General features: G+C 49.6%; 1 protein-coding gene across 1 annotated transcript; it reads right to left on the bottom strand.

Moving 5' to 3' along the window:
* Window positions 1–4979: 4979 nt before the first annotated feature.
* On the bottom strand, window positions 4980–11931 carry LOC104909933 (rho GTPase-activating protein 32-like). The gene is made up of 11 exons (XM_085226900.1): window positions 11861–11931; window positions 11147–11228; window positions 10294–10437; window positions 9603–9705; window positions 9194–9326; window positions 8588–8670; window positions 8119–8226; window positions 7614–7759; window positions 6922–7123; window positions 5973–6118; window positions 4980–5496 (listed from the first exon to the last, which is right to left on the bottom strand). Exons 1-11 carry the CDS (start codon window positions 11909–11911, stop codon window positions 5069–5071), a joined length of 1626 nt encoding a protein of 541 aa, XP_085083026.1. The 5' UTR covers window positions 11912–11931; the 3' UTR covers window positions 4980–5068.
* Window positions 11932–22126: the final 10195 nt, after the last annotated feature.

The following is a 22126-nucleotide window of genomic DNA, read 5'->3' as shown; positions in this document are numbered from 1 at the left end:
TGTGTCTCTTGCTGCACGAGCTGCTGCTTGCTGCTGTTCTTTTCCATTTTCGTTGCATGTCTATCTCTTTGTCTGTATGGCCTGCTTAAGTTCTCCCTCCTCTGTCCCATTCCTCCTGATTCCAAGAATTGGTAGATTAACCTCACGCTCCAAGGGGTTGCATCAAGCAGGTATTCACCTGCTGCAGTGCTGGGTACATACAGGATTGCTCCACCCAACGTATGCACTTCTGCTCATGTGCAGATTACATTTATTGGTTGTGCTCATTCATACACACATTTTTCCCCAGAATTTCATGCATATGCTCAATATTTTCTCAAACTCATTAACGTTTTCTTGGAACTAATTAACAGAAGACCTCTCCCCTTAGAGCAAACTAACCTATATCAGACCGTTTAGTAACTCTTTTTAAAATCTTTGTGTGTGTTGTTGATGCTGTTTTGTTGTTCTTTGTTGTAATCTGTAAATTCACCCATCTTGGTCCTGCAGCCCATCGCTGTTTTTTCTTCTCCTGTCCCTCTGCCCCGCTGCTCCTCATCCTTGTCTCTTTCCTTTTCTCTTTGTTCTGCCTGTCCTGTTTCTCTCTCTTGCTCTGCCCCTGTCCTTTCTCCTGTCCCTGTTTTTTCTGATTCCATTTCTGCCCCAGTGCCCATCACTATTCCCTATTTTCTTTGCTTTCTGCTCATCCTGCCCATCAATAAACACGAATACCCTCTCCGGGCATCAGTAAAAGCTGCAAATATGCAGGGAACCAAGTATTTTCTGTTAACTTCTCTCTGACAAAAGCCTTGAAAGTGATCCCACAAGGTGAAGTGCGAACGCAGGGTGACACACTCAGCCACAGAGCATATACACTGCTCATAAAACATGCAAAAGGAAAAAACATGCAAAGCATGTGGAAGGCATGGCTGATGGACCAGCGGGTGACATTCCATGATTCTGTGGTTCTTCCTCTTCACTTTTTCCTGACCAAAGTAGGGTGTGGGTTTTTTTTTTTTTTAATTAAAACTGCCTTATTTCCAAATAGTGGAGTTGTTTAATAAACTCTTTAATAATCTTTCTTTTTCCTGTTTTGGCAGTGTGTTTCTTTTTGTGTAATTCTACTCATTATGTCTTAATTCAGGAGAAAATAGTGTTACACAGAATGTTTGGAACAGATGTCTTAACTGTCTATTTTAAATGGGTTTCCATTCTGTTCAGCTTGTCACAGTGAGATCTGAAACATAGGAGGAAATTCCTGTGATATTTTCCTACAGGAAATAATAGGTTCCTGGTATGTAGCCTCATTTTCTAAAACATTTTTTTTAAACCCTCTAATGCGTATGCATTTATTTTCCTACCACTATCTTTGCATGTAACTTGGAAGATCTGACATTGTTCTGTCATGTATCAGTATATTAAAACCATCTCTTTATATTGACAAAACTTCGATTGTCTGAATAGAGACTGGAATTTGGCTGGACTTCTGTTGCTCATTGTTGAAATAAATATTGTTGTATATGGTTGTGCCAGGCAGGCCTGTTTTGTTGGCTTCAATCTTGCAGTACTGAAACTAGTCACAGCTCTTCCCATATTTACTAGAGGCTTTGGTTCAGTCCCATGCTGCTGAACAAAATTTCTATGCTAACAGTTAGGTTTTGTTTAATACTGAATTTAAAGCTGCTGTTAATTATAAAGCTAAGTAAGATACATACACCTTATAGATAATTAACTACATAGAGAGTGATGGCTCAGTAACTGACCAGAGGGTATTTTCTGTAAATACTGCAAGCATAATTTAGTATCTTTGTACATTGTTACTACTAACACAGTGCTCTTAAGTAAATAAGTATTATGTATTTAACCTGTCAGAGAAGTCTGGAATCTAAGTGTAATAGTCTCTTATAGTGGGGGAAAAAAAAAGCTTATGATGGCATTCCTTTACAAATAGTGAGGATCCCAAATGTCTTTCTTGAGACCAGGGCAGGAGCAAACAGGATGTAACATTTGTTAAAGCAGAAGGAACAGCACAGCACAGACTCTGGTGATCCATTCTCTTTTGGTTACAGGGGAAGAACACAAAGATAGAAGAGGAGAGAAGGGGGGGAAAAAAAGGAGGAAAAAATGAATCAAAGCAAACAAAGGAAAACTTCTCCAAATCCAGCAAACTTGTGCTAACTCCTTGTGAATATCTGTAAATAAGTAATAAAAATAATTGAATTCATATTGTCAGGTTTTTTTTCCAGGTGATGAAAGAGCTGGTATCAATGGGACAGAAGCGTGCAGCAAAGCCGAAGATGGCTTGGAATGATTAACAGAGCTACGTGAAACAGCTGAGCAACTCTCAGTAGAAACAGCAGTAACAGCTTCCATTCCTGGCTCTGAGATTCCGTCCGGGCCACCCAAGGCTTGTCAGTATCCACTGGTCAGTTTTGATATCAAGCAATCTGTTGTCAGTTCTTCCATCCACAACCGGTGCCAGGATGGGCCGCAGGGCAGCAGCCCGCGTTTAACAGGTGCCCAGCAGGAGCAGGCAGCGCCACTGTCATGAGACCTGCATTTTTAGGACCATTTGGATTATTGTTAGCATCCTGTCAGCACCGAGGTCAGTCAGCCTAAGGACTGACGTTACCATTAGCATTACTTTTATGGTGACTTCTCTGGGTCTTTCTCAGGGCATGTTTACAGTGGCCTAGTAGAATTGTTTTAGAGTCACCAGGGTTACGATTAACATGACTTTTAGGGTTAAGATTACTGTTACTTGAATGATTGTTTTTGGATAATGGTCAGGGTTAATTTTCCTTTTGCTACAAACTTATAGCATGATTTTTATTGCTACGTTTGGAGTTGGCAACGATTTCAGAATCAGGGTAAGGGTTAGGATTAGAGTTCCACTGGAGGTTAATACAGTTATCTTCACAGCTCTTATGTGGGCTGGGGTCTGGGTCAAGTGTTTCAAAAATGAAATGGGGGGGGGGGGGGAGGGGGGTGAGGGTGGGGGAAGAAGAATAAAAAAATTATTGAAAACTGCAGATTTCCTAAATCTTTGTGGAAATAATTTAATGGCCCATGTGAAACTCAAAGCTGCCTCTTTGTGCAGTGACTGCATTTAGATTTGCTAGGGCCAAAACTGCCCATTTTACTGCATTTAAAAAAAATCAGAGAATAAAACTTGGAGTGCATTAAAGGCATTTGTAAACAAAGATACTAAAATATGAACAAGACAGGCTGAGAGAAAACTAATATGGCCCTGTGCTTTCTGCTAATGCACCTTAATTACATTTCCATTAAATTTGCTCAGTAGTTAGATTGTGGTGTGTGGATGTTTTAAAACAATCTAATTCACACGGGGAAAATAAATATAAAAAAGCATGACAGTATCAATTCGATTCGATCATTTTTTTACAGATATAAGAGAAGTTTATCTTAGTTTTCTCAGTCTCCTCACCACCCCTCCCCCTTTTTAACTTCGTGTTTTTTCTCCCGTCATGCAAAGAGAGAACGGGCGGCACTGCGGGCTCGCGTCACTCCGATCGGAGCAGCTGTTTCCGCGGTCTCTGCTGCCACTGCGTGGTCAAGCTGAGGAAGTGCGGCCGCCTATGTTTGGTGCCGCAGGCAGCAGGACGCATGCGCACCGCCGTGGCGCGTGTATGTTCTCGTCGCTCTGCGCAGCTAATCCACCAGTCTTCCGCTTAGACCTCTAGGCAGTAGTGCGCATGCGCCAGAAGACCAATAGGACGCGTTTGTGCCACCCGCGAGGGTGCAGGTGAGCGGTCGGTTCTTGGACAGCCGGCTCAGCAGTGCTCCCCCTGCTTCCAACCCAGGATGCCCCTTGCCTATTTCCTTGTGTGAGAAATGCTTAAAGTTAAAGATTCCTTGTTAGATAAAGATCATAGTGATAGCAGCAAAGATTATTCATTATTGCAGTAACGGGTGGAAAGACTGGAAACTTCACTGCAAAAACACAATCCGCCTCTCACATCTGTGCAATCTTGCAGACCCAGAGCATCCAGGGTAGTTTCTGCTTTTGTAGTATTTGCGTGCTGCAAGGTGAGCAAAAGGTTTTACTGCTTGATTGTTCTTCTCCAGGTGCTGGCTGCAAGAATTGAGGATGCGATAGGAAGCATTTGTCTCCATGGCAACATAGTTACACTCAGTCCAGAAAGCGTGAAAGTCAGGTTGAGGTGGCAAAGCACTGACTTGCTGGGGATGATGCAGTACTCAAATGGTTAAAACTCACAGACGTTACTGTACGAGGAATGGTGCTGTATTGCGCTCCTGCCTTCAGCAGCCCCTGGAGAAATGCTGTGTTGGATGCAGCACCTTTATGTTACCCTGACTGCTGCTGTGCTACACCCAAAACTCATCTCTCCTTCGTTAGAAGCTGGAAAGGGAAGAAGGAAGTGAAGCAGGGGAAAGGAAATTTTGATGTAATTTGGAAAATAGTGTGGTTTGCTCATCATAGTATCAAGAAGGGCTTTGGATTTAATCTACAGAAACCAGAGAAGCAGGACTTGCCTGAGAAACTGTATCTGAAGAGGTGAGGTGGCGGCTGTGGACCTACAGACCAAGCAGTACTGCCTGACATTGGTCAGGGTGAGCTCCTCCTGCTACAGCGCAGTGATGACAGGTGTGGAGATGATCTGCACGGCCAGCTCCTAAGTGGGAGCCAGGAATAAACACGGCTGGAGAAGAGAGGTGTTAGGAAGCAGCTGAGGCATTGAAATGCATCAAAAAAACCCTGAAAAGCATCACAAAGCCACTGCTAGGAAGCTTGGGGTTATCATGAGCAGCATCCAGGATGCTAGAGAGTATTTGCTACCATCCTAGATGATAGCAGAGCTCTTGCTGCAGGCAGCTCAAAGCCAGACAAAACAGGAACAAACGCAGAGCTCTGCTGCATGCACCCCACAGCCATCGCCTTGCAAGCTGGGGTGCCTTGCTGTTTGTTGCATTCATCCCAATCTCTGTGAATGAAGACTTGGAAGGCAGTCAAGGTGTTGATTGAGCATGAGTGTGCTTTTATTATTATATAAAAGATTGGACGGTGTGAGAGGTCCAGGGTAAAGATGGAACTCATCCTCTCTTGTCATGAAGAGAGTGGCTCAGAGCTCTCAGTGCTGCTGCCCAGTGCCTGGGGCTGGAGGCCTGATTCTAAGTCCCCCTCCATGAGGCTCGGCTTCTCCTCCCTGATGCTGACCTGCTCCCCCATGGAGGTGCTGCTGTCGGGGCACCCGGGTTGTGCTTGGGCTGGGCTACACTGCAGAGGCGCTGGGTCACAGTCCAGGCTGGTGACTGCACTGGCTGGCTGGCTCGGGTCAGCATCTTCAGCAGAGCTGGGAGAAATGAGGGCATGAACTTGGATGAGCTCCTTCTCTCCATCGCTGTTGGTCTGTGGAAGGCTGTCATCGGAACCGCAGCGATTCGTGCTTCCTAAGAGCTCTCCATTCAGGGAAGCACACAGCGCACCATCGCTACTTGCTCTGGATCTTCTGGGTTGACAAGGGCTCGATTCACCTAGGAAGGATACACAGGGGTTAGTGCTAAACTGTCACTGTCCAAGCACAGTCTTGGTGTGGTCTGTCAAGTAAGCTTTAAGCAGCATGCGAGATGCTCCCTGGCCAACTCTAAACAACAACAAGGAATGGAGTCAGCAATAGCTGTTAAGTCTGTGCTGTCAGCTGAGCAAAGAATCTCATAGTCTCCTCAGCCCCCTAGGGAAACAAAAACAAGACAATGACAGGCTGAATTGTGAAAGTAGTAGTGATGGTGGAAAGAAGCAAATGGGCTTCTAGCAACAGTGCCACTGTCTTGAAAGCGATCCTTGTGCAGGTCCAGATCTTGACTTAACAAGAGACTCATTTGGGAAAGACAGGAGTTAACTGAAGCTGTTAGGTACAGGCTGGAACGCTAGAGGGAGATACATGCCCACTGACAGCATGAATTCTTTGTTGCTGAAAAGCAAGGTGTGGAAGCTGGATTTGCACCCTTACCTGCCAAAACTATAACTTCTGTCTCTGAGGGCTCCCTGGGACGGCACTGCAGTTGGCGTTTGGCCACAGAGGATGGTTTTCTTAGGCTGAAGCAGGAACACCCAGAGCCAGCCGGTGATTCCTTCATCTTGCCGGCTGGACTTTGTCTGGAGAGAGGAAACAGGGAATGGTGTGAGTCGTGCGTGGTGCAGGGTGAGGGAGGAGCTGCACTGAGCTCTTGCCAACAGCTGCTTGTTCCTGGCACCGCCTGGTTTCTGCTCAAACACAACTTAGAAACTCGCTCCCTTTCAAGCAGTTGAGGATGGTTCCATTCCTATAGCTCAGCCCTGAAGCCTTGCTGGCTAAATTCCCCTAAGCTGTGTCAAGCAAGATACAGAGCACGTGAGCAAAGGCTCCACAGCTGTACAGGACAGCATCTAAGGGATGGCTTTGATTGAGCTGGCAGGGATAAGTGCTTTCTGAGGAACCGTGCAGCCATAAGGGAAGTTCCAAAGCATCTCTGACTCTGACATTGACACCTCATCGGCCCCCATCTCCCTGCCACGTTTAGTTTCTAGTGCCAGCAGCTCTGACCAACAGCTCTGCTTAGAGGAGAACTGGAATTGGTTTCAGGCATGAGGCCCTGAAATGTGGGAAACCCCAACCTGTCCAGGTACAGCCAGCACAGGCCAGGGTAGACATCAGCGTGGCTTTCTACATCTCGTGACTGCCTGCCCAGCAAGGAAGGAGGTGGTGAGGCTAAACTGAGCCCGGCAGGCACCTGGATGTTAGTTGAATCTCAGAGTCCAAAGGGAGTAGAGATTCACGGCAAAACTTCAGGCACCATCAGTTTCATTTTGTTTCAGCAAGTTTTGGCATGAGAAATAGTGTGTGTGGGGGGGGGGGTGTCCAAAAAACACAACCCACCCAAACAGTGATTATAGGTGCTGGAAAACAAAATCCTCTTTACCTTTCAGATGGAAAGTCGAGAATTGTGTGGAATTTGCCCTGCACAGCTGCGGGGCCCCCTTCCACTTCTATGTCCCTGCTCTGCGTCACGACAGGAGAGCTGCTGTGGCCTCGCCTCCATGCCTGTGCCTCCTCCAGGGTGAGCAGCTCTGTGGCAGGAGAAGACACCCACACAGACTTGGGCCCTGAGAGAGAACTGGGCCCTGTAAGGGAAAACCACAGGTAAGAGCGAGGATCAGAAAGCGGCCCCAGATCACAGTTCTGGGGGAGGTGCTGCATTTTTCCCAGACTTGCTTATCCGAGCCACTGGAAGAAGAGGAGCTCAAAATAGCCACGGGGTCAGAGGTGTGTTAATGGTAAAGGACACGGTCGTAATGAAGAGCAGCTCACTGTATCGAAACAGGCAGACCAAATCCCTAGAAAACGGGGGCAGAGAACTCAGAGAGCTTCGCTGCCACACGTTCATCAAGCTTCACCTGCGTGCACAACATCATAATGACGGTGACGGTTTTCTCCTTGTAAAGTTTGGGCCTGCACATTCTCAGCATCCAGCAACAGGATGCCGTACTCTAACCTAAGCCCAGAAGTCTGCTGTCCCCTCGACAGGAGAAGCGTATTCCAAAGATCGTGGAGAAGGCCTGCATTTGATCAAGGTGTCTGATCAAGATCAAGCTCATGCAGGAAGACACTCACCTGCTCCACCTGCGACGTCGGATCCGGATTTGGAGCGGAAGAGGACGTCCGTGTGGTTGATGATGAACTCCACCACAGCCGACTGCGTCTGCAGTTCCATGCAGGCAGCTCTCCCGCTGGCGCAGGCAGACTCGTTCTGCTGTGATCTGTACAAAAGGCAGGTTTTAGGAGTCATTTCTCCAAGATTGCTTCCCCAGGTCTGAATCGTTGCAGCCAAAAACTGTCAAATTTGTTCTCTGGAGACTTCTGCAATGGGCAATCAGCGATGCCACTGAAGAAGTTCCCCTGGCTGATCAAGGACACACCAGTCCCATCTAAACAAGAGAGCAGGAATGGTCATCTAGAAATTGTGCCCGCGAGGTTGGAGAACAGTCCAGGCTCTGCTGTCAGCCCCTTACTACAGATTTTACAGGAGAAGAGCGCATCCGATGGAGAAAAAGGGAGGACTGCTTTATTTTAGCGGAGAACAGATCTAAGCGTTGTGTTGAAATGGAAAAAAGTTTACCTTAAGAGGTTTGGAGCCCACACAATGGCTAAGTTCTGAGCATGCATGTTTGTGACGGAGCAGTTCCCAGCTAGACGAGCCAAGTGTCTCATCAGGTACTCCAGTGTCCTGGAAAACAAGAGAGGCAAGCGTTCAGCACCAACCAGCATGCCGTGCTGCGATTCACAAAGCAAGCCTCAATTCATGCTGGTTGTTGTTACTGCTACTGTCACTGAAGACGAAGTAGATCCAACTTGACTCAGTGCCACGCTGCAGCACCAAGCCCCAGCACGGCACCGCCACAGCCATCAGCTGCACCAAGCGTGCCGCCGTGCCCAGGAACTGACCCAATAAATTCACCCCGTGGAGCCTCCAACCGCTTCAGCATTCACAAGCATCGTGTTGCTAGCAGGAGGCAAGGCCTGGAATGGCACCGTTGCCCTCTGAAGTGCAGCAGGGCTGAGCTCAGCAGGCTGAGGGCAGCACTCACCTGTAGTGAGGAGCGGGCAGCTGCTGGATGACGTTCTGCATTCTGACCAGCCGCTCCTCATCTGTAGCGGCACCGACAGCACCCTGGAATAGTGCAGAAAGGGAGTGAGACACAAATCGGGCTAGAAACCTGCCGCAGGGTCGGGAGCCATGGGGACAGTGCACTGTTGGGCAGCACCGAGACAGATTTTAGGCCTCCCAAGAGACCTCTGGGGAGCAAAGCGGCACACAGCTGGTGCCATCGAGGCCAAGGAGTCCAAGCACCGGGCCGCTTTACAGCCTGGTTGGGCAGCTCAGCTCCTTGCAGTGGGTGTTCATCTCCAAGTACACTTGGCTATAATCCCAGTCCCGTTCTATAAATAGTTGGGGGAAAAAAAATAAAACAAACAATCAACCACAACTGGGAATTCTCGCAAGCATTGTGAATATGGAAATAACCACCTCCTGGGACCACCAAAAGTGGCATCAGCGTGATGCAGGATGGCAAAGACACGTGAGTAAGCCTGATGGGGCTAACAGAAAAAGGGCCTCAGAGCTGGGGCACTGCTGCAGCCATGTCCCAAGAGGCCCAGGGAAGAGGTGAGGAAAGACGTTGCCTTGTGCTTACCGAGAACTCGTCGTACAGCTGGTCGGTCAGCAGAGGGTTCGGGAGCTCCCTGAAGTACATCTTGCAGAGGGAGCTCACGCTGTGAGTGTCGCGGACGGTCAGCTCAGGAACCTGCTCAGACTCAAATTCACGGCTGGAGAGAAGGACACAAAAACGGGCAGAGCAGAGGGGGTTGAGAACGAGGAAAACAAGTCAGAAGCCACACCAAATACAATCAAGAATCGGAAGGGCTTCCTGATTTACAGAAGAAAATGAACACTCTGTCAGCAGCACCACGTGAGCCATGCCGGATGGGATGTCTCCAAAAGGTGACCTTTTCTTTTTGCTAAGGCGTTTCCCGCAGGCCTCTGAACGCCCGCAACAGGGCATGTGCCCCTGCTGACAGCTGCGTCAGTCGCAGCGCTCTTACCGGAGTCTCTGGACGTTGGACGCGACGCCGGACAGGCGGTATATCCCCTGCACCACGCCGTGCTGCTCGATGAACTCTGCGCAGCTCTGCAGGACCTGGGGGACTAAAGAAGATGTGCCAGCGGTTAGTTGAGCTCTGAGTCGAGTCCTGGTTCAGGCTGCGCTCCCATCACAGCCTATCCGCTAAGCCCAGCCAGGCTGCTGCTCGGTTCTTCCTTAGCGGGGAAAGCTGTCAGAGACACCTCTGTAGGAGCTGGTGAGGAAACTGGATGGAGATGTGTTCTTGGCATTCAAGAAATGCCAGGGCCTAGGAATCAGCCTGGAGAAAGTAATTCCGGGGAAGCCGGAGACGCCGCAAGTCCCATCACAGCTCCCACGGGAATGGAGGTGAGAAGTCTCACGCCCGGAAGAGCTGGGAGACTGATGCAGGACACTCTCTTTGGCCAAAAGGCTTCCTCTGTTTTCAGGCTAGCGTGGGATAGGCTTACAGGCTTTGCTTTAGGCAAATACAAACATCTGTGTCCCTTAGGAGCATTTGTCTTTCAGCCATCATCTACTCAGTTTATCTTTCGGCCATCGACTCCCATTATCCTTTTCTCCGCTGCTATCAACCTGCCCCTTGCTAGATACGATCTCCCTTTCATCTTTAGGTTCCCAACCGAGGAAAACCTCAGCAACGGGCCGTCCCTTACCATCGCGACCAGAGCGGAGAAGATGCTCCCCCAGGTCACAGCCAAACACCCGTTCCTTCTCCACCTCCTGCTCCTTCGGCTTCTTTGGGCGGGCCTTCACCAAGGAACGAAGGAAGGTGATGAGCTTGCCGCGTTTCTTTGGCACTGCACAACAAAAAGAAGAAACCAGGTCATTCCAGGTTTGGCTCAGTTGCACGAGGCCGAGCACAACACATTCTACAGAGCACGTCAAAACGGGAAGAATGTTACCAGCAAGTACATACTAAAACAGATTCTCCCCATCCCTGCAGGAGGAGCCCAAGGCCAGGCTGGAGGAGGCCCTGGACAGCGGGGTCTCATCTCACATTAAATGTGGGGCTAGGTTGGCAGCCCAGCCTGAGGAAGGGGTTTGGAGCTCGATGATCCTTCAGCTCCCTTCCACCCCAAGCCATTCTACGAGGATTTTAGGATTTCCCCAAGTCCAGTCACAAACACAGGAGGACTGGGCCAAATCCCTGCGCGTTCCGATGGAGCTTAATGCACTCCTCTTGCTTAGCCTGCTCAACTTGGGGATGAAGGATCCTCTTGAAAAGCCACGTTCTGATCAAGCGTGCCACCAGCACAGCCAAACCTCGATCTGTCCACCAGGGACACTGGCTGTTCTCAGCCTCATACTGGCTTGCAGGAGGACTGCCTTTGCCCTCCCCCTCATTCTCACTGCCTACAAAGCACCAGCCATACACCCTGTGGTATGCATGAAGGATCGTCAGCACAGAGGAAAACGTGGGATGGATAAGGGAGCTATTAAATACGGAACACGCCCCAAAAAAGACTCCACTTTGCTTCCCTGCACCATCAAATGTAACATCCGTACCTGGCTTTGGCACCAAATTGATGAGAGACGCCGGAATTTCTCCTTTAATGAGCTCCACACACTCACTAGGGAAAAATCCAACCTGTAACAAGAACAAAAAGAGACGTGCAATACTGAAGGCAGCATTTCTCAGGCCTGAACTGGTAAAACGTAACATTTTCATCGGAACGTGCCTGCCGGACGCTCCCTAAGACTACCCAACAGAAAAATGGCCTGCTTAAAAGTAATAATTATTCAACATTTGCAGCCATATATCCATAAAACTGCATATGGAGCAAGGAGAGGACAAGTATGCTATGCACCCCTAAATCTCAAGTGTGCCTGGAGGGAGAGACTTCATACGGAACTTATATGTTATGATCGATTGATGCAGCTATATTATCTGAGTTAACACAGCCTGAAATTCCTACTTGATGACTGAGATGCAGCTGCGATCCCCACTCTGAGCTACCCAGCGTTCTGCAAACACGATTCGCTGAGACACTGGAACACATGTCTTAGCTGCTGTATTTCCAAAGGGGCAGTTCAGTGGCCGCAACCTGATGCATGTTGTGAAGGCTCTTGCTTCTAAGTTTCCTACAAAGACCATCTCTGACACCAACACAGGGAAACCGTTTACATCCATGAGCCGCCCTTAGAGCAGGCAGAGCAGCTCTAAGCTGAGATTCCTGACTTGACCGAAGCTGCGCTCTCAAGCCTGAAGCTTGTGCCTACCTGAAAGCCATGCTTGCCTCTCCACCAGGGGCTCAGCTCCTTTGCTGGCATAGCAATGACACACACGATGTCTCCCACCTGCAAGAGATTGCAACATCAATCCCAGCTTCAGCACAGCTGGGAGGAAAGCACAGCTCAAATGACTGCATTCTTCTGCACTGCCAAATACTGTTGGGCTGGAGAGCAATTGCAACAGTGCTGCTCTTAAGGCGTTTTCCACTGTACAACTGAACTTGGAGGTAGAAGAGTCACTGTGTTACACAGCAGCAGCTCTCTGCCAAAGAGGACAGAAGAACCCCAATTATCTGCAGACATAAGTCAGCACAACAGATCCTGAACAGATCTACACACTCCACACGCTGGTCTGCCATTGCTCAGAGACTAGGCTACAACACTGGGCACTGTTTTATCAGAAGATTCAAATGCCAAATAAAGCCGTATTCTAGAGATGGCTGAACTCCTCCCTGCATCCAACCCAGTGCAAATCTGATCTGAAACTCAATCTTCTGGGCTTCACCTCACAAAACATTCTGATGGTGTCAGAGAATATTCCTGATGCGTTCATACCTTATGCTCTTCTGCACATGACAACAAGGAACGCCTTTAACTGCTTACCTCAAAGGAGAGTTCGTCCGGTGCCTGGGCAACGTATCTCTTAATAACATGCGCAGCAGCAACAGCTGGAGTATTAAGAGAGGACTCCTCACAGACCAGCAGGGGCTTCCCCTTGGTCTCAGTCTGAAACAGAGAGCACAGGCCACAGTGAGGAGCTGAGGACAAATGAGGAGGATGTCAGGCTGAGGAGCACATCAGCAGAGAAAGCTGCAGGAGATGCACTCGGTCCTTATCGCGAGCACTTAACAAGAAACTGCAAGTCTAAGAACAGCTGTTTCTCTTCCTGGTGTGCAGCAGGCGCTCGCCAGGCAATGCCAAGATGCATCTCTCTCTCTACCCAGACTGATCATCAATGGCACTGACCCAGACAGGTGGCCTTGCCCATTTTACCCCATCCTTTCCTGCTCTCTTTGTCCAGGAAGGTCGATTGTTTAAGATGCCAGGAGACCGTTCAGAGGGAAACCAAAGCTACAGCTGCAGTTCGCAAGGTGCAAACAGTGCCACTGCAAGCACAAAGCAAGCTCTCTTGAGCAGTTCAACCAATAGTGAGGCCAAACACTGGGAAGCAGACAGTGTTTGTTGTTTCTGCAGCTATTTCAAGGGAAAAATAAGAAGAGGACAAACACTACAACCGACACGGCTCTTGCAGTTTTATAAACTTGCCACACTTGCACTACTGGCTTGCCAAAGAGGAGCGTAAGAGTCTGCTCACTTCCTGTAACCCACTGCCCGGAGGCCTCAGCCGTGGGCTGGACACAGGACCCAGCCCACTGACCCAATCCTTGGCTCACTAGAAGCACCACCTGCCTTTAACTTGGTGAAGACGAGAACAACACTTTGTCTTTGGGTGACAAAATCCAGGCAGGATGGGGAAAATGCTTCTGCACGTTTATTAGGCCGGACCTGATTCTGTCAGTACTACGACTTTCACGGCCCTCTCGATGCCCGTAACAAGGAAGTAAAACTTTTAGGGCAGCTTTTCAGTGGCACCAACAGAGCCGCAAGGACTCTCCCTCTCTTGAAAAGCTGGAGAGCACATCTGCAGCTCGCTCTGCTGGCTCAAGTCAGGGAACAAAGACCAATCAGAGCTTCATACTCTACCTCTGTCTGTGCCACGTCAGGCCCACTGCTGATCTCGCTGCACGCGATGCCCATCACAGCAGGCACCACAAGCTGGAACTGAAAAGAAACACACTTTAATTTCTCTGTTCACACACCACAGTACGGAGAGACTTGTTCAGAACTACCCTCAGTCACCCACTGGCATAGGCAGGTGTTCTAGAAACAACCACTTTGCTCAGCCAATTCAAACGGGACAGCCTGTTAGGAGCATTTTACCAAGGGCTATCCCTCTGCTAGCAGATGGGGACTCTGGCACAAAGCAGCAGGTGCACTTGCTCGGAGCACTCCGACAGCGCGGCAGCAGGGCAGTGAGAGGAGTCACTGCTGGGGGTGGATCTGCTCCCCCAGCTCCCCACAGCTGTCGGCAGCACACTCACACAGCCGAAGCAGGCATGCTTGTGTCCTGGGTCACGTCGTGCAGCTCTGCACAAGTGGGGCTACGACTCTTTGCCTAAGGGATTGGTTTCCTTAAGACTAGCTGGTCAACGCACCACAGACAGCATCCTTCTGAGGGCTGAGCTGGAGGGGAAGTGGAAAAAACCACACGGGACCGGAGTCCCATCAAAGCTGGATGAGGCTGCGTTACTAAACGCGGTGCTGCTAAACCACGTGGGGGGACAAAGCATGGCACGTACCTGGCAAGAGATCAGAACAAGGTAGAGTGCCTTGAACTCACAGCCGTTTCTTGTCACTTTGCTCTGTTCTTCCGCGAGCGAAAGCTGCACCAAGGGAGCAGGCAGAGGGCGGGGAGAGAATAGAGAAAGAGCCGGTCAGTGAGCTTGCACAGTTTAGCAAAGAAGGCGAGGGAAAAGCCATGAGACAAATGCTGCCTCTAAGCATGGCTTTGGGATGCACGTACTGGGTGAAAATTACGTCTGATGGTCAAGACCAAGCAGGATGGCACTACGAGCTCCGCCAGCCAGCAGTTCTCAACCCCTCACTGCCCACCCGTCTCTCCCACGCTGTCTCAGCTTACCTACAAGACGCCGCACAAGACGGTGTGAAAACGAAGGTACTCAGTTGGTGCACAAGTGCAACAAGCGAGCTACTCAGTCAGAGCTCAAGCGCTCCAATGAAGGGACGCAGCACACACTGCTCCTCCCCTCATTCCAGCGCTTATGACATCACTGAAGGCCACCAGGCTGCTCCGCCACGACAGGGTGGGGAGGCAAGACCACGACGTCACAAGACTGGAATATTCCAACGCAGCACCCCAACATTCTACAGTCACTGGGCGGTTGGAATTCCATCTCAGCTGAATCCTGGAGAAGCCGGCATGGGGTCACCGTGACCAAAGCGCAGGACCCGGCACTTGCTCCTGCTGAGCCTCGTACAACTGGCCTCAGTCCGTCCCTCCGGGGGCCTTCCTGCCCTCGGGCAGATGGATATATAAACACATTCATAACTACTATCTTTTTCACTACCTTAGTCTTGAGGTACACAATTAAACTGTTTCATTTCCATAAACCAACCCCATTGACATCACACTGCTGATACAATGTCCTTGCAAACACAGCAGCAACTCCTGGCACCGATAGCTCCGGGTGCAACAAGCACAGGGCACTGGGTTGCTTTGGATGCACTTTGAGCACGGATCTGATGGCTTTGTGGAAAGCGCCTTGCAGAGCCCATCGTGTCCTTCACCAGGCAGAGCGCTGCACATCTCTCATCTCTCCAAGCTTTGGGGCTTTGAAGCTGTGCAGTGTTTCTTGGGAGTTTGTCCCCCAGAACTCCAGAGCACATTGAGCTGTTCCCTGGCAATTCACAACTTGCAGAGTGTCAAACACAACAAAGAATGAAGGAAAGAAAGAGGCAAAGGCCATGGCTGTGTACAAAAGTGCTCAGGAAGGGTTCAGCAGGAGAAAGAAAACTGCTGCAACAAGTCAACTAAGCAAAGGGTTTACACTTCACAGTGACAGAATTTTGAACACCGGGAGCACTGCCAGCAAACAGCACACTATTTGGAAAGCAGCAAACCCCAATCAGCCTCCTTGCCCTGCTCTAACCGCTCAGCCAAACACAGAAATAAAACACGTTTTCTCTGTTTCTTTGCTCATGGCAGCCACAAAGCTCACGTTTTAGTGACACACAGAAGTGCATCTCCAGCTATTGTGTGTCTCGCTAACCACCAGCTCAGCTGTGAGCCGTCACTCAGCCTGACACCACCAGCAGAAAATAAATGTTCATAAACAGAGGCCCTTATCCACACGTACCAAGCTGGGTGCGAGGAACAAAACCTCACTGGGCCACGGGCAAAGCACAGAGCGCATGGGCAGGAAACAGGAAGGAGCTGAAGTCTAGCTCTCCTACACAAAAGACAGGGAGAGCTGAGTCCGCACCGCGGGAGGAGCTCCGACACAGCTTAGGAGCTTACAGAGACCTGAGGTTTCCAAAGGACCCTACCAGGGTAACTCTCACCATTCTTTTGTAGGGGTCTTAAGGATGCTTCGGATGCTGATTCCCACTGCCTGTGTCATTTGTAGGAAGTCCAGGTGACAAATGCTCACTTTATCTGGGTAACTCTTCTATGGTTCTATGGTTATGACTGGGGAAAAAAATAATAATAATTAAAAAAATGCAACCCTGTAAAATTTACCACCCTGCTGTTCTTGTCAGCATGACATCTCAGAGGAGCATTACATGTCCTACACCTGATTGAAAATGCATCCAAGCCTATATTCTCCCCCTCTACTCTGCCCTGGTAAGGCCTCATCTGGAGTACTGTGTCCAGTTCTGGGCTCCCCAGTACAAAAAAGACAGGGATCTCTTGGAAAGAGTCCAGCGGAGGGCCACAAAGATGGTGAAGGGCCTGGAGCATCTCCCCTATGAAGAAAGGCTAAGTGAACTGGGTCTGTTTAGCCTTGAGAAAAGAAGACTGAGAGGGGACCTGATCCAGGTTTATAAATATCTGAGGTGTGGCGGCCATAGTGGTGAGGCCAGTCTCTTTTCAGTGGTACGTGGAGACAGGACGAGGGGAAACGGACATCAGCTGCAGCACAGGAAGTTTCGCACGAATGTGCGTAAGAACTTCTTCACGGTGAGGGTGACGGAGCACTGGAACAGGCTGCCCAGGGAGGTTGTGGAGTCTCCTTCTCTGGAGATATTCAAGTCTCGCCTGGATGCCTACCTGTGCGACCTGGTGTAGGGAACCTGCTTTGGCAGGGGGGTTGGTCTCGATGATCTCTAGAGGTCCCTTCCAACCCCTACAATTCTGTGATTCTGTGATTCTGTGATTCTATATTCCACACAGCTTCTTTGAGCAGATAAAATTGCAGGGTGCATATGTATTCTCTTCAATTCTCTTCAGTAATAAATATTACTTTAGAATCCGAAGGTAACTTTTCAAGAAGTAGAAAGAAAGGTCAATGAAAAGGAAATACACGACAAACTTTTTTCATTTAAAAAATCCTTGCTAAACTTCTCCCCATCAGAAAGGAAGCATTCGGGCAGTGTTAACAGCAGTTCAGAGACCATCTTGCACCTCAAAATGCGGCACGGTCTTTTTTTTTTTTTTTTTTTTTTTTTTTAAGAAGTCCCTCATTTCTCTAATTAGTGTCACATTCCCTCAAGTTAAAATACGTGGATCAGAACAGCCGTTCAGTCCTGCTGAGGTAAGAACCCACGGCTGGGATGTCCCCCCCATCCCGTTCCACGCTATTTCCAGCATTGGTGGAGAAAGGAAGAGCAACTGACATCACCTACTCAGACTTCAGCAAGGCCTTCGATGCGGTTGAAGGGAGATGCATAGGGGAGAAGTATGGCGGAGAGCTCTCATGCCACAAAGCTCGGGGCTGGAGAAATCAAGGTTGCCCCCAAGATGCTGCTTTAAAATAACATGAGATACTGCTGTATAGTCAGTAGATATACAGATGCTATAATTAAGAAATATACAGGAAATTTAGGCTAAACAGATTATCACACCAAAGAAGAATGGATGGAAAGCTTCCCCTTGTCCTGGGCTCGCTGAGAAAACTCCTAGAGGAGCAATCTCCAGAAGAGATCCTTTCCCACTGGCAGTCAGTTCTTAAATGGGATCTAGGAGAGGTGCAGCCAGGCTCCACCCCTTCCAGTAGCACAGGTGAATTACCTTCACCTGTGCTCCCAGGGCTGACTCATTGCTCGCCTCAGGTGGCAAATCAGAGGTTCAGGCCATGATTCAGCAGTTCCCATACAGCTGCACATAAGACATGAAAGACAAGGTTAAAGGCACATCAGCGCTTCCTGTAGAGCATATCACGCAGCTGTAGGCATACCACAGAAGACTCACACTCCACCTGAGAGTTAACTATTCAGGAAGAAAAACCTTACCATGTGAACACAGTGACAAGGTCTCCTCTTCTTGGCCTTCGTTCACAGTGTGGATTTCCCCCAAGAGTGCTGCTGTCTTCAACTCTTGGCCTTTTTCACTGCTGGACACTGCGCCCACAAGTCATTCTACTTTGGGCAAAGCCTGCTAGGTTATCTCCAAAACACTGTCACAGGCCACAGAATAATGTAGCTGGTTTGTATGGAAGGGCTGAAAGACCGCACACAGTATCCCTTCTGCTGGTAGTCCTCTCAGGGCAAAAACCTCCACTCTCACAGCCACAGCCAAGAGCCTGAAGGCTGAAAAAGCCTCCAATCCCTGTGGATGTGGCTGTCTGCAAAGACAACAGCTGCCTGCTTTTCAGCAGGGTATTGCTCACCCAGCAAATGCCATTTTCTCATAGTCAGAACAGTTACAAGTGTGTGCAGCCCTTGGCACTACTCTTCAAAGGTAACATGTATCTAAACTATTCTGTGTTAATACTTGGATCCCCAGTTAGGGCTGGAGCTCAAGACATCAACACAGTGTGAACTGGAAAACATGTTTCAAAGAGTCAAGTCTTTGACCTTAGGCACAACTCACCAACCAACAGCCAGGCCTTGCCAACTTGGCTGGTCTGAGCACACACAACAGGACCACACGCCAGACCACAAGCGTCCATTCCAATTGCAGCTCCGTGTAGAAAAGAACACCAGTTACCAGGTATGAATAAATTCATTCACAAGCTACATAACAATCTTGTTTGTCATAAAAAAGTCATAAAAAAGCACACAGATTCCTAATCAGAAAACATCAGAGCAGTTAAGCACTGGACCAGAACAAATGAAGGTCAGCTCCAGTGCAGCATTTACGGGTACAGATGCAAAAGAAACCTGTCAGCTCCACATTTGAAGGCCTTACGTAGGCAGAAACCCACAGCAAAAGCTCTCCACCTGCTCTGCCAGCCCTTAAATGAGGGCTGGGAAGGGATGGATCCTGGCTCCACGTCTTCATCATTCGGCAGCATCATGTGCACCTGAGCTCCCCTGGATTGGCCTTGCCTTCCCACCAGGTGTTCCATCATTGCTTCAAGTTGTGACTTAGCACCCCCAACATCACTCCACAGTGTCACCCCCCAGCCTCACCCCAACGGTGTCACCCCATTGTCATCCCCCAGTAGCACCATCCACTGTCACCCCCCAGCATCACTCCTGCTGTCACTCCACAATGTCTCCCCATCTCTCCATCCCTCCCTGCCCCTTATCCCCTGCTGTACACCTCTCCATCCCCACACGTTCCCACCTGCTGGCTCTGACCCCCAGCCTAATTTCATCCCCAATCCCAACCCTAATCCCATCCCATCTTCAATCCCAATCCCCTCCCCGATCCTAACCCCAATACCATCCCAGTACTATCCCATCCACATTCTCATTCCATCCCCAACCCCTTCCCTAATCCCAATCCCATTTCTATCCCACCCCAACCCCAGTCCTATCACAATTCCAATTCCAATCCCCATTCCCATCCCAATCCCATCCCTAATCCCACTCAATTCCCTTCCATCCCATCCCCAATTCCAATCTCAATCCCAATCTCATGTCCAATTCCCATCTCCAATCCCAACCCCCTCCCAAATCCCATATTCCCACATCCCCTCCTGCCACACACATCCCCATACCGCCTCCTGTCCCACATAGGGCCCCAAATGGCCCCAAATGCCCCCAGTGTCCCCAAGTAATGGCCACAAATGGCTACAGATGCCCCAAATAATGGGCCCAAATAGTGGCTCCAAATGCCCCAAATAATGGGCCCAAATGTCCCCAAGTAATGGCCCCAAATGCCTCAGAAGTCTCCAAATAATGGGCCCAAATAATGGCCCCAAATGCCCCAAATAATGGGCCCAAATGTCCCTAAGTGCCTCAAAAGTCCCCAAATAATGGCCCAAATGATCCCAAAGGGCCCTAAATAATGTCCCACACAGCTGCCAGAAGCTCTCAAGTATGGTGACAAAGGTGGCAGAGGCTCTGGCTGTGTGTATTGTGGAAGTTGTTCCCCACCTGTGGGTTGGAGATGGGGGTCAGGGACACGGTGATCCCCGCATGGCCCCATGGTGCAGTGTGGGCTGTACCCCAATGATGTAGCACATGATGCCGCACTCCTCGGCTGCGTGCACGGTGCTGCTGTCGGTGGCATCGCAGTCAGTGACAATGATGAGGATGCAGCCTGTGCCAGGATGGGGATCATTCTCTGCCCTGAAGATATGCTCCCTGCCAGACCCCCCCTGCCCTGTGGGTGGGGATGGGCAGGGGGCAGTGGGGATGGGAAGGAGGTCCTGGGGACATTGGGGGCATAGCTGTGGGTGTGGGGACATTGGGGACACAAAGAGGACTATAGGGACATTGGGAGTAGGCGTGGGGATGGGGGGGCACTGGGGATGGGGAGGAAGGTGTGGGGACATTGGGGGCACAGAGGTGGGTGTGGGGACATGGGGGTGAGCGTGGCGACGGGGAGGCTGGCATGAGAGTACTGGGGATGAAGAGGTGGGCGTGGGGACACTGAAGTCACAGAAAGGACCATGGGGATGTGAGTGCTGGGCGGATGAACACTGGGGAGGTGCAGGCACTGGGAGGAGGGCATGAGGTCACAAGGTGGGTTTGGGGACATTGGGGAGGTGACTGTGGGGGCACGGGGGATGAGGGGAGGGCATAGGAACACGGGGGGGCACAGAAGTGGGCATGGGGACATGGGGGTGGGAGTGGAAATGGAACACTGGGGTGGGTGGGGGAACATTGAAAGCACCCACAATGTGACATGGGGTGACGCACAGTGACCATGGGATGATATGTTCTTTTTTTTGTTGTTTCATGGCTGTATGAGAACTGTGAGGTCACAACCTAAAACAGTGATTGAGTACTTGGTGAGGGGTGTAGCCCTGCAAGCACTGGTGGGAGCAGTTCACCTGTGGGATGGGGCTGAGCCTGGCTCCACCCCTCCCTGGCCACATTTAAGGGCTGGAAAGTATTGTGGCAGCATCTTTTCTTGGAGACTGCCTCCTCTTGAGTCTGGGGGTGAGTGGTCCCTTCTTTATGCCTGGGCTGTGAGCTTCCCGTGTTTGTGTTTGTTTGTTTTTTTGAGGAGGAAGAGATCCCAACCACATTGAAGAGCAGCATCTCTATCTAGAGACTGCCTCCTTTGGAGCATGGGTGAGTATTGGTCTTGGAATGGGGTCAGTGATTACTTTCTTAGCTCAGATCTGCAATGCCCTCTTTTTTGGGGTGGTATCCTGTCCACACTGAAGGGCTGGCAGCTGTAAGGGCAACATCTCTATTTAGAGACTGCTTCCTTGGGAGTATGGGATGAGCTCCACTCCTGGAATTGAGTGTTGTTTTTTTTTGTTTGTTTTTGTTTTTTTGTTTTTTTGGGGGGAGGGTGGTGGGGGGGGAAAGGGACTCTCCTTTTTGGGAGGATCTTGACCACATTTAAGGTCTGGTATCCATAAGGGCAGTATTTCTTCTCAGAACCTGACTCATGTGGGGTGAGCTCTGGTCCTTGGAATGGGAGTAATCAATTCCTTCTTTATTTCACAGCTGTGAGATTGCCTTTTTTCGGGGGGGGGTGAGGTCAGGGGTTTGTGACCACATCTAAGGTCTGGTAGCAATAAGGGCAGCATCTGTACCTAGTGATAGCTTTCTTTTTTGTGTGGGGTGAGTGTTTGTCTTTGAAATGGGGTGAGTGGTCCCTTCTTAATTTCAGGGCTGTGAGCTCTCTTTTTGTGGGGGATCCTGACCACGTTTAAGGGCTGGCAGCCATCTCTACCCGCAGAGTGTCTTCTAGGGAGTGTGGGTGAATATTGGTCCTCAGGAAGGGATGCGTGATTTCTTCTTAATGTCAGGGCTGTGAGCTCTACCATTCTTTGCATATCCTGAACTGGATTAGAGCAGCTGTATCTGTTATGTGTATCCTTAAAATGCCCTTCAGGTTCACCCTAAGGGAGATAAAGGTGTTATTTCTTTATCTGGTGATGGAAGGGCTGATACGTATTTCCTTCTTTCATTGCTCCCTCATTTCCAGAACACTTCAATCAGCCCCAAGAAAATGCTGGTTGGTTGACTGAGCGCTACAGCTCTGGGAATGCTCAGAGCTAATGCCCTTCTCTATAAACAGGTTCTGCATTATCCAGATCTGTCTGTAAATCTTTCTAGGCTCTTTACCTTCTGGTTGATCCTCTGTTCCCTCTTTCATGA

The sequence above is a fragment of the Meleagris gallopavo genome, chromosome 6 (genome assembly GCF_905368555.1).
Source record: "Meleagris gallopavo chromosome 6, MGAL_WU_HG_1.1, whole genome shotgun sequence".
NCBI classification, from domain to species: domain Eukaryota; kingdom Metazoa; phylum Chordata; class Aves; order Galliformes; family Phasianidae; genus Meleagris; species Meleagris gallopavo.
Note: the sequence above shows the minus strand (reverse complement) of the source record. Positions and strands in the feature narration are given on the sequence as shown.

Coding starts and splice junctions, on each gene's coding strand:
- LOC104909933 (XM_085226900.1), bottom strand. CDS start 11,911: ATGCCAGCAAAGGAGCTGAGCCCCTGGTGGAGAGGCAAGCATGGCTTT. Junction 10,438..11,146: donor CAATTTGGTGCCAAAGCCAG/GTACGGATGTTA, acceptor TTTGTTGTGCAG/TGCCAAAGAAACGCGGCAAG. Junction 9,706..10,293: donor TCTCCGCTCTGGTCGCGATG/GTAAGGGACGGC, acceptor CATCTTCTTTAG/TCCCCCAGGTCCTGCAGAGC.